Source organism: Sturnira hondurensis, unplaced genomic scaffold (assembly GCF_014824575.4).
Source record: "Sturnira hondurensis isolate 20B ecotype Veracruz unplaced genomic scaffold, ASM1482457v3 Scaffold0022215, whole genome shotgun sequence".
NCBI lineage: Eukaryota > Metazoa > Chordata > Mammalia > Chiroptera > Phyllostomidae > Sturnira > Sturnira hondurensis.
The window spans coordinates 11,675,398-11,690,342 of NW_028094846.1; the positions used below are offsets into that span (position 1 = coordinate 11,675,398).

General features: G+C 52.2%; 1 protein-coding gene across 1 annotated transcript in view; it reads left to right on the forward strand.

Annotated features, from left to right (window-relative positions):
- The window catches only part of LAMC2 (laminin subunit gamma 2), a 53,852-nt gene that overhangs the window by 21,900 nt on the left and 17,007 nt on the right, over nt 1-14,945 (forward strand). Inside the window, exons 4-12 of the mRNA XM_037035057.1 lie at nt 3,470-3,605; nt 5,243-5,341; nt 7,630-7,766; nt 8,777-8,899; nt 10,011-10,200; nt 11,838-11,950; nt 12,822-13,040; nt 13,698-13,880; nt 14,501-14,746. Coding sequence (XP_036890952.1) covers nt 3,470-3,605; nt 5,243-5,341; nt 7,630-7,766; nt 8,777-8,899; nt 10,011-10,200; nt 11,838-11,950; nt 12,822-13,040; nt 13,698-13,880; nt 14,501-14,746 — 1,446 coding nt within the window. The remainder of the gene's footprint in view (nt 1-3,469; nt 3,606-5,242; nt 5,342-7,629; nt 7,767-8,776; nt 8,900-10,010; nt 10,201-11,837; nt 11,951-12,821; nt 13,041-13,697; nt 13,881-14,500; nt 14,747-14,945) is intronic.

Below are 14,945 nucleotides of genomic sequence, written 5' to 3' on the forward strand. Positions count from 1 at the left end.
TTGCGACAGTTCTACCAGACATAGGTCCTGGCCCCTCTTCAAAGTAGTGATGAATGCGCTGTTCGCCCAAAGACACAGCCAGTAAGCGGCAGGGCTGGTGTTTGAAGTGAGGTGTGTTGGACTTCAAAGCCTGGGCTCTTTTCATGACCCCCAGCTTCCAGAGCTGTATTTTCCAGATAATATCCTAAGAAACACTGTGTTCCTCAAGATAATGATAGGTGTTTATTGCAAGAATTCAAATAATGCTTGGAAGCACGGCCATTAAAAAGTGAAGCCTCGTGTCGACTGAGCATGCAATTACATTATAAACCTTCGAAAAGTTTAGTATGCACCATTCCCCCAAACTCTTAGGAACACAGAATGCCCACTTTCGTGACGTGACTGTGCGTAACCCTCAGAAGGGTGTTTTATAGAGTACCCTCTGGGCCTATTTGGGCCAAACTCAAAAGCAAAGGATAGTTTTCATCTTATAAGCATAATTCATTTCTGAAACACCGTGGAGGAAGTTTTCTGAAGTCCAACCATCAGTTCCGTTCATTTGAATGGGTTTCCATTAAGTCAGACACAGGTTTCTGAGTCCCAGATCGACACCCATTTGTGTTGAAAACGACTAAATTATACTAAAGAGATATTTCTTCTGTGGGATGTTACTTGTCAGCGTATAATTGTAAACGCTTTTCCTTCTTAGCTCTGTTTGCTGTTTGTAGAGCAGTGAGCGAGTGTGGCCGTCTCTAAATGCCAAGCCCAGCCAGCAGTCTCTCTCCATTCTCATCTTGTCAAATGTCCGCTTGCCTTAGAACAGGGGTGTCAGACTCCTTTTCACCGGGGGCCATATCAGCCTCTCAGTTGCCTTCAAAGGGCTGAAATAATTTTAGGACTGTATAAATGTAACCACTCCTTAACTGTTAAGGAGTTGAAATTACATTCGGCCCTCTGAAGGCAACCACGCGGCTGATGGGGCCCCTGGTGAAGATGAGTTTGACACCCCTACCCTAGACGCTGAAAAATGCCCCACCCTCCTGGTCATTTACCTCTCCTTTAAAACTCTGCCCCCTTGGTGTGCACTGTCCTGAGGAGGCTTCCCTCTCTGGTCTCCCTTTTCCTCAATCCATGGGGTTCTGTTTCTGTGCCAGGCACGCACCCCGCCTTCTCTATCTTCTCTTCGCTCTTCCCAGAGCGAAGTCGTGATTCTTTATTCATCCTGCAAACTTCATCTCGAGTCTCTTTCTTGAGTGCCAGACTTACATGGCCACCTATCACGCCACTAGAAACTCAAGTTCACCCTGTCTAAACTAAACTCAGTATCTTTCTGGATGAGTCAACCCCGGATCCCACTCCGCCTCTGCCTTCTTTTTGGTCAGTTGCATCCCATTGCATCTCGTTGTGCCCCCCAAGCCCTTGGTGCCAGCCACATGACCCCAGCCCCGACCCCATCACCCATTTCCCAGAGGTCACCAAAGTCTGCTTATTCTGTGTCCACAGTGGCTCTCCCAGGGTTTCCTTCCTCTCCTCCCCTGCCTCCTCTGCTCCAGGCCATTCTATCATGTGGACTTTCTTTCACGGGGGGCTGCTGGTTTTCCCCTCCGCGAGCCACCCTGTGGATTGCTCTAGAGCTGTCTTTTTAAAACCACAGGTCTGATAGTTCCCAAACCTCGGGTAGTTCCCTGTTACCCACAAGTGGCTCTCTTATCCTCCTGCCAGTGTTTAACTCACTGGTAGCTAGCACGGGCTGGTGCACACCAAATGCCTAACCCAGTGTCTCACATGTCGTGGGTGCTCAAAAAATGCACGTTAGCCTATTATCACTGAGGCTCCCCAAACTTCTGGAGTGGACCTGGAGTCTTTCACAGACTCTAACTGTGAATGGGACTAATTTATTTCCTGTTCCCTGTGTAGCATAAAAGCCTTTTTGTGGGCACAGAACCAATACGTCATTGATTTGAATTGTACCTAGTACCAGATTTAGAGTTCCCAGAGGAAAACAGACTTTTTCTTGTTGCTCCCTTTTTTTTTTTTCTGAAGGCACAACTGATTCGTGTTCTGTGGCTGTTCAGAGGATGGATAGTCTCATGATCACAGTGAGATATGCAGATTATTGTCTAACTCTGCCAGCCACAGGAAGATTTGGAAGGAGCTGAGGCGTACCTCTAGCCAGCCTCCGCCTCATCGTTGGCTGCCTCCTCAGTCCTTTCGCAGCAGCCCCATCCCTTCCTGGGCTTATGTGCATTCATCCAGCCAGCTGCTGGGTGTCTTCTTTGTGTCGGGCACAGTGCTGAGTGCTGGGGACCCAGCAGGGACCACCAGCTGAGGTCATAAGTAAGCAGAACCAGGGACTGGGGTAGGGATGGGGAGTCAGAGAATGTCTCTCTACAGAGGAAATATTTAACCAAGGCTGGAGTGCTGAGAAGGAGCCCGCTTAGGGAAGTTCCGGGCGCAGGGAGCAGCAGGTACAAATGCCCTGAGGAGAGAAGCAGTTTTGTACCTTCTAGGAACAGTTTGAAGAGCCAGGGAGCCGGAACCTAGTAAAAGAAGGGAGGAGACAAGGTAAGAGAGGTGGAGAGGCTTATAGGCCACGGTAGAGTTTGCATTTTATTGTGCTTCCAGTGGGAAGCCACCTGGGGACTTCGATCATGTGCTCTGAATTCCACTTTCAAAAGAGCCCTCTGGCTTCTACGTAGAAGCTGGAGTGTAGGGAGGCAAGGGCAGACATAGGGAGAGGAGGGCGAGGTGGGGTCCAGGAGAACTGGGGTGACGGAAGGGCAGGTGATGGGTTCCAGAGAGGCCCGTCTCCTTGTCCTGAGCTCCCCTTGCCTGTCATCAGTGCCCCATCTGAGAGGACTCACAAGGAAGAGCAGGTCTATAAAAGGTCATTCACAGGTCAAGTGCCCTGCTGCACTAAAAGTGGGAGAAGATGCCCACGCTCCTCGTTGCTCACCAGGAGCGATGCTCCAAGGACAAAATCCCTACCCCTCTGGACTGGTACAGACCCTTTTGGTCAAGAGGCCTTTTTGTCCTGTTCAAAAAATCACACCCTTCAAACACTAACCCCTCAAAGGTGGCTTTCGCCTGCGAGAAAGAAGGGAGAACGTGGCTCACTTTCTCATGTCCACTTCTCCCAGAACGCTGACACCCACTCCCATGCTTTCCTCCTTCGTGAAAGCTCAAGGATTTGGCAAACTTCTTTGAAAAAGTGGTGGCTTGCACACTACCTAATGTAGAAAGGGGGCAGGTACACACACTGAAATGCTCTCGGGAGTGATTTCCGTTCCTTTCCCCGAAGAAGACAGCCTCATCTGTGGAAACCGTCCCTGGTGGGCGGTGCAGAACTCAGATGACGTGAGGCTTGCTAGAGGCAGCAGGTGGTTGTCATTTCTTATTATTTATTGTCACCCATAGGGTGACAGTTGCTTCCTAACGCCATCTAAATTGCATATTTCCTCTTTCCTTTCCCCTACCTTGTTGGTTACAGGTTCTCTGAGTGCTCGATGTGACAGCTCTGGGCGGTGCAGCTGTAAGCCAGGCGTGACAGGAGACAGGTGTGACCGGTGTCTGCCAGGCTTCCACACACTCACAGACGCCGGCTGTACCCAAGAGCAAAGGCTACTGTAAGCACTGCACCCCTCCCTGCTGCCCCCGCCCCATGTGGTGACAATTATATTGCCAGTTGTGACCACTGACAGTCCCTGAGCACCTAGTGTGCGCCAAACGCCGCTCTGAGAACTTCCTGTGGGTTATCTTATTTAACCCTCACAGTAACCCAAGGGTTGGGATTACCATGATACTCAGGTACAGACAAGAAGCTCGCACCAGGACAGGCTAAGTGTCCACCAGTGTTACTGGTGAAGGTGGACGTAATAGTCAGGCACACTGTCCTGGTTCCGGAACCCAGGATCTTCACCCTGACAATGGCTCCTGCTTTAGATGAACAAAGATTGGGGTAAAGAGTTCAGGTTGTTCCCCGGAACCCACTTCGACCCAAACGAACTTGGAGTAGAGGACTTTTGCGTATCACGTCAATCCCTATTCGTGTGAAGCAGCTTCTGTCCCTCCTTACATTCTTTCCTGGAGCAAGGTGGAGCCTGCGTTATAAATCACACAACCGATCTGCAGAGACACCGGGCTGGCAGGGCGTTGGCGTGGCCCAGAGGAGGGGAAGCTTGGCAGCGAGGCCATGAATTAGAAGGCCGCCCTCAGAGGAATCGGGTCCCCGTTGCCCGCTTTTTGAGCCCCTTGTCTGAATGAGAACAGCCCTCCAGCCAGGCTTGGTCTGCCGTTGTCACCATTATCCCAAGTTCTCTTACCCCCTGGGCCTTTGCATAGATTGTTCTCTTCCAGCCCCTCTGCCCGCTTTTCGGTTGTCTTCAGAAATCCTTCCCTGAACCCAATCCCCTTTTTGTGACCCTTTTAAAACATGAAGTAGATCGCCCCGGCTGGTGTGGCTCAGTGGGCTGAGTTCGGGCCTGTGAACCAAAGGGTGGGCCAGAACGCCGGTGCGGGGGGGCAGGGCGAGTGAGAGGCAGCCATACATTGGTGTTTCTCTCCTCTTCCTTCTCCCTTTCCCCTCTATAAAGAAATAAATACAGAAAGTCTTTTTAAAAACACGTGAAGTAGGTCGATCCTGTCGCTTGCAACCCTGTTAACTCCTCTCCCAGTTAGAATGAGTCTAAACTTCTCATCAAGGCCGGTAAGGTCCCGCAAGATCCCCCCACCCTCTCCACCCATCATAGGCTGCCCCCCACTTCTTGCCACTCTCCCCCAGGCTCTCTGCACTCCAGCCACACCAGCCTTCCTTCCCTCCTTGAGAGGAGCCAACCTTGTCCCTGCCCCCAGAGCCACACCGAGCTTCCGGGGGCCCCATGCCCGCTGCACCCATCTCCTTGAGGATGATAAATTTTTTTTTAAATTGTCCGCTGAGCCAAACAATCAACCGAACTGAACAGATCGGCCCTGAACTTGGTTTCCATTCTGGCACGAAGCCCTTCCTCTCTTCAGAGGTAGACAGCAGACAGTTCATGGACCGGCTGCCGCCCCAGACCACACTCGGAGTAGCACCAGCATAGACAGATGGGTCCTTTAAGGGTGGGAGGGGCACGGGTAGGACAAGGACAGCTAAAGAGAGGCCTCACTGAAGGTGAAAGATTGGCTCCAGTTCGGTGACAGTTGCTAATGAGCACTTGACCTTTATGTGGAGAGTTGCAGAGCATTTGGGAACATCCCTAACTTTTGTTTTCTTCTTCCCCAGAGACCCCAAGTGTGACTGTGACCCAGCTGGCATCTCCGGGCCCTGTGACACGGGCCGCTGTGTCTGCAAGCCGACGGTCACGGGAGAGCGCTGTGATAGGTCTGTGTGAACTGGGGCCCTACAGGCACAGTAGGGAGAGTCCCTTGGCAGTGAGCATCAATTGTCCTCTAATTGCAATTATGGAAATGGGACACTGAACAGATGTGGATGACCTTCTTCTTGCCCTCTGTCTTCAAAAACTAGGCTTTAAAAAAATACAACTGAGTCCTCAGCTCTCACTGGATTCCATGCTTTTGCAGTGGGCCCTCTCTTCATTTGCACCTGGAGAGAGGGGCAGGGCCCCAGGCAGTCCCCTCACTCGCTGGCTCCAAGTTCAGGTGTTCAGGGGCAAGGTGGTGTGCAGAGATGAGGTGACGTGACCCAGCTTGCTGCCAGGGAAGGCCTGACCTAATTAAACATGTTGGGGAGATGCCGGTACAAGGGCATATCGCAGCGCATGGCCATATTTAACCACCGTGCGCAGAAAGGAACCACCCGGGGGGTGGCGTGGTGGCTGCGTGCACGCACACGAACCGGGGAGACGGGAGAGCCTGCTGGGCGCCCGGCCAAGCCTGGGCAGGTGGCCCCGCGAGCCGAGACCCGCCCTCAGCTGCTGCCGCAGGACATTCCTCCTGAACACACTGCTCAGACCCAGACCTCGGCCCCGCCCCCGGGATGGTTGCGGGCAGAGGGCTGTGGCCTGGCTCCAGAGGGAAAGGCTTCCTCCTCTGTTTTCTTACAAGGAGGAAAGCAGTTCTTGACACCCTGCCAATCACTTCTCCCTGGGCAGGGGCAACCAACGCCAGACACATTCCCAGCTGCTGAGGTGGGGGGCAGGGGAACACAGCTTCGGGGTTAAAAGAGGAGTCACTTTGTGAAAGCGTTTTTACTTTCAAAGTATAACAGAGAAATAGAAATGGAAAGCCACATGAAACCAGAGTTGTCCGCACTACCAATTGTATAAAATAGACCTTTGCTAAAAGCGTGCCAGCCCCCAAAACGCCCTCCCTCCCTCTGAGAAGCAGCCACAGTCCCGACCTCTCAGCCTTCGCGTCCTTACCTTTCTTTACAATTTATTGGGCAAGTGCGTCCCTACACGCGCTGGCGTTTAGTTTTGCCTGCTTCATTTTCCTCCCCGGCTCTCCCTTCCTTTCCCATGCCCTCTGTGCCCTTTCTGGACCCCTCCCGACCTCTTTCTTTCCTTGTTTTTAAATCTCTTTAGTCCACAGGTTTCCTCCACAGAAACCATAATGATTTTTTGAGCCCTTTCCCCATGGAGAAGAAAAAAACATGCTTATTTAGTTACAGCTGCTCTCTGAAGCACCACGGTTAACTGGCTTTACTGTGATTTTGCAAATGAACATGCTCCCGACTTACGGTCCAGTGGGTTAGACCCCAGGATTCAGAAACAGATGTACTTGAGCTTGAATCTTGCCTCAGCCGCTAACCAGCTGAATGACCTTCAACAGGCTTCACACCCTCTCTGGGTCCCTTCATCTAAGAAAATTGGGAACGACAATTCCTATCTCGTAGGGTTGTCATGAGGATTAAATGAGAAAGCACGTATTTGGTGCCTGGCATATCATTTGAGTGCTAAAGTAAATGATACTTGAAATTATCCTTCTTTCATGTGGAAGGATGTGGTAAACTTGAGCCCAGAAAAAACAAGTCCCCCCTAGTTACCCTGCCCTCTTCTCTGTACGCCGACATCTGGGACTCGTCCGGCCGCTGTGGTCCTCAGAGTGGCCACTGGGCAGCTCGAGGTGGGGGAGGTAGAGCTCCAGCCTGCACTTCGCTTTTGTAGAGAGTGTCTAGCCTTCCTTTGTCATATCCTCACCTGCCTCTTTCCTGGGTGGGCCAGGGCCCAGGTGCAAGGAGCAGGGGTGACGGGCCGCACCTGGGGGTGGGGGTCAGTACGGTGGACTGCGTGCTGGGGTCGGAGCGTTTGCCTTCCTTCCCTGGCCCCCGCCTCCCACCCTCTGGCCCCCATTAAGCCCTCGCTCCATAGCCCCACCCACCCCACCCTGTGTTGTCCCTGTGACCTCCACTCAAGTCCTCACCACGAATGGGAAAAATCACTGTTTCCAAAATGCCGATTCAAACGTGACTGCGCTGGGGCAGAGGGAGAGAGAGTGATTGTCCCTCGTGCTCTGCCACTGGGGCGCTGGGGTTGTCCCCAGGTGGTCGGAGAGCAGGGGTGGCATGCGCAACTTGGTATTTACCACCTCTGGGAATCATTCGTAGGGCCGGGTGGGAGTGAAAGCAGAGCGGATGATCGGTCATCGTAGTCTTTATACAGAACAAGAAATAACCCATAATGTTGTCCCGATTCTAAAACACCACTGCAGGTGTCGGCCAGGTTACTATCACCTGGATGGCGGAAACCCTGAGGGCTGTACGCAGTGTTTTTGCTACGGGCACTCCGCCAGCTGCCACAGCTCTGGGGACTACAGCGTCCATAAAATCACCTCGGACTTCCATCAAGGTGAAGTACTCTGTTTTCTGGAACTTTTGCTTTTAACATTGTATGGAGCTCTGTGCTTACAGATACCGTATTTCTTGGACTGTAAGACACACTTCTCCCCCAAATTTGGAAGAAAAAGGGGGTGCATCTTATAGTCTAAATGTAGCTTACGTGGCTCACTATGGGGGGGTGGGTGGCAGCAGTGGAGCCGGGTCACAGGTTATTAAATATTTTACGAAAATTTTTGCTTCAAATTTTTTTCCCCTATTTTCCTCCTCTAAAATCTAGGTGCATCTTTTGGTCCTAAAAATACGGTAACCACCTCACCATTCACAGGATGGGATTCTTGAGGCCTCTAGCTTTTAATGTGCATTATTTTTACAGGGTAATACCGCAGACTCTGGAGTCTTGAGAAAGTTCTAGCTGAACAGTGTACTCATGCCAGTGTATGAATACCTTAAAAGAAGAACTCAAAAGAGACCACATTTTCAGCTCCCTGCTTTTCCCATCCCCATCTGCTTCAAAACCACAAAGAATCATTCATTGGGTGGGGAGGGGCGGTTACGAGCCTCTTCCTGGAATTCACATTCACTAATAATACTGCTTTCACATACATTAAATGAGTTAATGTATGTGAAATTAGTTCCCAGGCTACAAAGCACCACAAAATGATGGGAGACTGATAGGATTCAACTCTGAATTTCTCTTTGAACCTACTGGACCCTCTTATCTCGATAAGGCCAGACACTGTTCATGTCAATAAAATAATAGCCCATATCTCAGGCAGATGAAAACGTGCTCTCTTCATACAAGAGGCTCAAAGACAGGAAGTCAAAGCACCTGAGGGCTGGGGGCAGGTGAAGTTGAGTCCCAAGCAGGGAGGTGCCTGAGGAGTTTTGAGGACTGCGCCTAAGTGTGGAAATGTTAAGAAACCCCACTCACCACCAGGACTTCTTGGCAAGCCAGTCTTGCTTTGGTTTACCTCAGTAGACCGTTTGCCCTAACGCAGAGGGGGTCTGTCTGTCTTCCAGATGTTGACGGCTGGAAGGCTGTCCAGAGAAATGGGTCTCCTGCAAAGCTCCACTGGTCCCAGCGCCACCGGGATGTGTTCAGCTCCGCGCGACGATCCGACCCCATCTACTTTGTGGCTCCTGGTATGTGTAGCCTTTGTCACATAGAAGTCAACTTACAAGGCCAGGACGTCCGGATAGAACAGTGGAGTTGGAGGAAGTGGAAACCATGTTATCACTCAGCGTCCAGGGCAGCCGTGTAGCCAGAGGAGGGTTGGGGCTTCCTTCAGTCCAGTGTGACAAAGTCGTGGCACAAAGAGCGGAAGTGGGGGTCCAGGTGGTCAGACCCTGGGGGAAGTTCCTCCTGTAATCAAAGCGGAAGTTTCTAGGGCTCCCATCCAGATAAGAGGTAAGAACTATTGCCAAGTCCATCGGCCTCTTGAGAAGCAGATGGACAAGGAAAAATGAGCTATTTCTCAAAGCCTTATCCACTTGGACATGGGAAAAATAGATATTCGTCAGTGGCGATGAAAAGCTCTGGCTAGGATTCTAATCCCAGGTGTGTCCTTAGCTAATACGTGATTCCTAGTGAGCCATCCTCTCAACCTTTGCAAACTTCAATCCTCTCAGCTGTCCAGTGGGAATGACAAGGCCTGCCTGAGAGAATTGTTGCCCCCAGATGGGACGATGTTTGTGAATTCATCCTCTAAACTCTTTAGAGCCTAAAGTGTTAGGTAACAAATGGCACTATTGCCGATATGCCTGGGATCTTAATGTATTGGTCTAGCACAGGGCCATGCTATGAATCATGGCCAGGGATTCAACCTTTTTTGCACCAGGGACCAGTTTCATGGAAGACAATTTTTCCAGGGACTGGGGTTCGGGGGATAGTTGCAGGATGATTCAATCACGTTGCATTCAAGCTCACCTTCTGTTGTACAGCCTGGTACCTAACAGGCCTGGACCAGTATTGGTCCTCAGCTCAGAGGTTGGGGACCCCTGACTTAATAGATGGAATTGTCTGATCCTGAGGCCCTTGGGACATTTCAGTAACTCACCCGCCTTTGTAGCTGATAGCAATGTGGCCACGTCCAGTGCCATGAACTGGCCCTTCTGGGAGGGTGGTCTGGGACAGGATGGCGGGTGGGTAACAGAGGACGCCATCAGAAACTGCCAACATGAGTACAGACCTGCTCACTCGTTGGCTTCTCCAGTTTTCCAGCTGATCTCAGTCTCTCCAAATCTCATTTCACAGCCAAATTTCTTGGGAATCAACAAGTGAGCTACGGGCAAAGCCTGTCCTTTGACTACCGCGTGGACAGGGGAGGCAGACACCCATCAGCCCACGACATCATCCTGGAAGGTGCTGGTCTACGGATCACAGCCCCCCTGATGCCAGTTGGCAAGACGCTGCCTTGTGGGATCACCAAGACTTACACGTTCAGGTAGGAAGAGAGCCAGGCAGGAGGTGGAGCAGAGCAAGCCGTGATTACCGTTCCCTTCCTTCGTTCATTCATTCAGTCACCATGTGTTCATTCAACGAGCTTCTCTGAGCACCTTTCGTGTTCCAGCCATGGTGTTCGGTGCTGGAACATGGAGACAGGGCGTGTAACGAAAAGAAAACATGATACCGCACAAAAATGGTTTCTGTGGTTTGCCTGTTCTTGGGGACTTGGGAGGAGAGGAAAGAGTGCCTGGTTCTGCGTGGAGGACAGAAAGAAGCCCAGGACTTTCCTAGGGACAAAATCAAGGCAACCCGTGCCTGTCAGTACATGTGGGGGGATAGAAAGGCATGATAGCGGGGGAACTGGCCGGCGATATGTCTGGCTGCTACACAGCATGTGCAGGGGAGATGGACAGATAAGGTTGGAAAATGGAAAAGGGCCCACCTGTGTAGTGGTCCTTGTAGGTCATGTCCAGGTCTTGTTCATGCCTGTGAGACAATGGAAAGCTTATTGAGACAGTGGAGGCTGGGGATTGGTATGATCAGGTGTGGAGGACGGTTCAGGTAGGGTCCTTAATGAGACCATCAGGACCCATACCCAGTGGTTCAAGCGAGGGCTGCCGGAGGCCTAGCCCAGGGCATCGGTGACGCAAATAGAGTTAGAAGACCCACAGAACACGCACGATGTGTGCTTAACTGACCTAGTGCAACTCATTCCCATGGTGCATGCACACAGCTCTGCTCCCTCTAATACCCATCCCCCTTCTGAGCTGGTTGTACTTACTCTTTGAGATTTAGCTCATAGGTTCTTCCTTTGCCTTAGCCTTCCAGGGTCACAGGTGAAATTACAGCCACCCCGTGTTTTTCTAAGACATCCTGAACACACACTCACTGCACAGTGTCAGAATTATCTGTTTGCCTACCAGCTCTCCTGGATGGACGCTGATGACCTTGCCCAAGTGTCTCTGGGTCTTCCATCCTAATACAGCTTCTGGCCCAAACCAAGTGCACGGTTAACAGTTGTTTAACGAATCGGTGAATGAAACAAAAGGGATAGATAGGGCTGTTCCTGGAAGAGCTAGTCCAGGAAAAAAAACAACAACAGAAAACCATAAAAAAGAATTGTTCAGGGGCTAGTGATGGAGTGCGGGTAAGGCACTTCGATGCCAAATTAAGGTGGGTTAGATGTAGAAGGTAGAGACTGACTTTTGAAAAGACTGTGACTCGTGCTCAGATAAATGAATCATGTAAACAACAAACCCAAATACAAACGGTAGCTCTTGAGGATCAGAACTCCTTGACCTCAGAGGTGTTTCTAACAGTAGGTTTTGCGTGGCCGAGAACAGAAGTGGTCTCTGAGGACTTGGACCAGCGCTGGTAGCCATGGACCCTGGAGCTCGGCCTCCCCCCCCAGGGTGGCCCTCCATCACGTCCTGTGGGGCTTGCACTTCCCACAGAGCCAGGAAGCCCCACGCGTGCTTATAAGCCTGTGGCTGCTGGTCCTTTGCCCGTCCCCAAGCAGGACTGTGAGGGGGCTTGGCTGCTTTCACAATCCTGGGCATAATTTGTATCAGGTGTACAAAAGATAAGATTGGAAAAGAGTTGGGTTTTTAAACTTTTGACTTTTCAATCGTGCAGACTGAGTGAACACCCAAGCAGCCCCTGGAGCCCTCAGCTGAGCTACTTTGAGTATCGGAGGTTGCTGCGCAACCTCACCGCCCTGTGGATCCGAGCCACCTACGGGGACTACAGTAAGTGGCGAGGAGAACGGATGTCCTTCTTCTTAGGGTTTGGTTTAATTTTGCTTCAGCTTGCTGAGGTTCACCGGCCCCAACACGTAGATAAATAAACTACTTGATGGTTTCAATATAGAGTCTCTGTAGTCAACTTTTAGATTCTAGAAATTACTAAAAAAGAGTGTTTCTCTAGATGAATTTAGATCTGAAGATGATCTGCAACAAATGGGCACGTTCCCCGTGACGCAGACCTCTCTGTTCCGTGGGGAGTTTTTCCTCCGCGGTTATACGGAGGGCCGCCCTGTCCGGACAGCATCAGATACCCTGTTCATTGCTCTTGTGGAAGTGCACACTTTGTGTCCTCCTGGTCCCAACCGACGTTATTTAAGTGAGAGTCCCTTCGGCTTGTTAGCATCCTTGTGAATAGGAAGCGTGGCTGCTCACTCCATCCCTGCGTCACCGATGCAGAGGATAAAGCAGGACGTAGAAAATGTATTTCTGGACAGGTTACTGAACTTTTCCCCAGGGCCAGGCACATTAGAACACGCGCACGGTGGCACTCAGTTCTCACAACAGACGAGGGAGGTAGATGGGCGCACTGTTACTCCCACCATCGAGGAGACACATCTGTGCAAAATTAGTGTGACTTGCCCAGGGCACACAGCTTGTGTGGGCAGAGCCTGAATTTTAGCTCTGATGTTTCTGACCCCACAGCCTGTGCGCTCAGTCGTGATGGGCAGCGGTACCTCCACGCGTGGCACAGTGAGGGAACACCACCTGTCTATGACAGTGAGCCAGGAGAAGTGGAACCCGGAGACAGGCCTAACGCACCAGCCTCAGACTAACCTCACCGCTGGCCCCAGCTAACCCGTTCTCTCTGTTGCAGGCACTGGGTACATTGACAACGTGACCCTGATTTCAGCCCGTCCTGTCTCTGGAGCCCCAGCGCCCTGGGTTGAACAGTGTGTGTGTCCTGTTGGGTACAAGGGGCAGTTCTGCCAGGACTGTGCTTCTGGCTACAAAAGAGATTCAGCCAGACTGGGACCCTTCGGCACCTGTATTCCATGTAACTGCCAAGGGGGAGGGACCTGCGATCCAGACACAGGTGAGTGAGATGAGCCTCTGGACCAGGGGCCTGGGTGCAGCCAGGTGACCGGGGCCTCCCTCCCCTGGATGAGAGGGAGAGCTGTAAGAAAGGCTGCGCCTGGACTCACGTGGGAGATGGGAAAGGATGAAGGAAAGGGGGACCGGAGTCCGGACGATGGACACGATGGACATGGTGCTTTGCTACACTCAATCCTTCTCACTATGGAAAAGCCACAAGGTTGTGGGAAAGGTGCTAGGTTACAGGAAATGGCTGCGGTGGTTCAGCGCTGGGTGGGGGACTGGTGTCGCATTGCAAGAATTGTGTGGGGAGATCAAAGGCAGTGTCAGGGCCTGGATGAAGGTGCCGACAAACAGTGTCAGGCCACGGGGGGGGGGGGGGGGGGGGGGGGGGGNAGGGGGGGGGGCAGGGGGCAGTGTTAGGACCTTAGGGGGAGTAAAGGAAGCGTCTGTCTACTCAACATGGGAGAGGGAGGGGTCCTGGCCAGGGTTAGAGCCAGTACCAGGGCAAAAGTGGATGCCCACGCTCCAAAAGAAAGCTTCGGAAAGGAAGACTCTGGGCCCCGGGCTCTGAGCCCAGACAGCCTCCGTGCTCCAGGATGCGGAGAGGTTTTCCCTGCTCATCTCTCTGCCTCTCCGTTCTTCCTCCGCCTCCCAGGAGACTGTTACTCCGGGGATGAAAATCCTGACGTCGAGTGTGCCGACTGCCCTCTCGGTTTCTACAACGACCCGCACGACCCCCGGAGCTGCAAGCCGTGCCCTTGTCGCAATGGGTTCAGCTGCTCGGTGATGCCCGAGACAGAGGAGGTCGTGTGCAATAACTGCCCACTCGGAGTCACTGGTAAGGCCAGCAGCGCCTACGTCGCCCTGTCCTGATGCTGTGAGTTCGTGGGCAAAGTTTCCATTCCAAGGAATTTGTAGGAAATTATAACTACTTAGGTCCCATCTCAATGGGCTCATGCTAAAGATAGGACTGTTTTAATACCAGAGAGGTGAAGTGGATTGAGGAAGGGCAGGGTGAACAGGGAGGAAACATGTAAAGGTGTCTGAAGAGGTTTGTAATTAGAAGATGAAGTTTTCAGACAAAACACAGGCGTTAGCTCAGTTTTTTAAAAAAATGAACCAAGGCAAAGAAGGAACACTTAGTGACCTCTGAAATGTCACACCTGTCTGCTGGTCAGTCGGAAAGGAGAGCTCGTTTTTCAACAGCAGCCTTGGGCATAGTGCTCCGAACCTGCCTTTGCCCACCCTCTGTTGACTGGGGAAGTCTCTGAGGGGTGCTGCTGTGTTCCAAAACCCGTGACCCCATGGAGGGCGAGAGCCAGCCCCCCCCCCCCTAGCCTGGGGCCTGCTCCTGAGCCCATTGTTCCACGTCGCTAGACGCCACGTGCGCTGTCTGCCTCTTCGTGTGGCCTTGCTGCTGAGGGATGACTCCCAGACTTGGCCATGTGCTCCTTCCAGGTGCCCGCTGTGAGCTCTGTGCCGACGGCTACTTCGGGGACCCCTTTGGGGAACGTGGCCCCGTGAGGCCTTGTCAGCCCTGCCAGTGTAACAACAACGTGGACCCCAGTGCCTCCGGGAACTGTGACCGTCTGACAGGCAGGTGTCTCCGGTGCATCCACAACACAGCTGGAGTCTACTGCGATCAGTGCAAAGCAGGCTTCTTTGGGGACCCACTGGCTCCCAACCCAGAGGACAAATGTCGAGGTAGGACTGTGTCCCCAAATGAGTGTGTGTGTGTGCGTGTGTACACCTGTAGGAAGGTACAAATCCGCAAGGCCAACGGCAGGTGGCATGGTGACATCACTTTGGTTTCTGCCACTAGTGGGCCCAAGTACCACCCCAACCTGTCATGTGTCGAAGGCTTTAGACCAGTTCCCGCGCCCCGCACCCCCCCCCCCCCCCC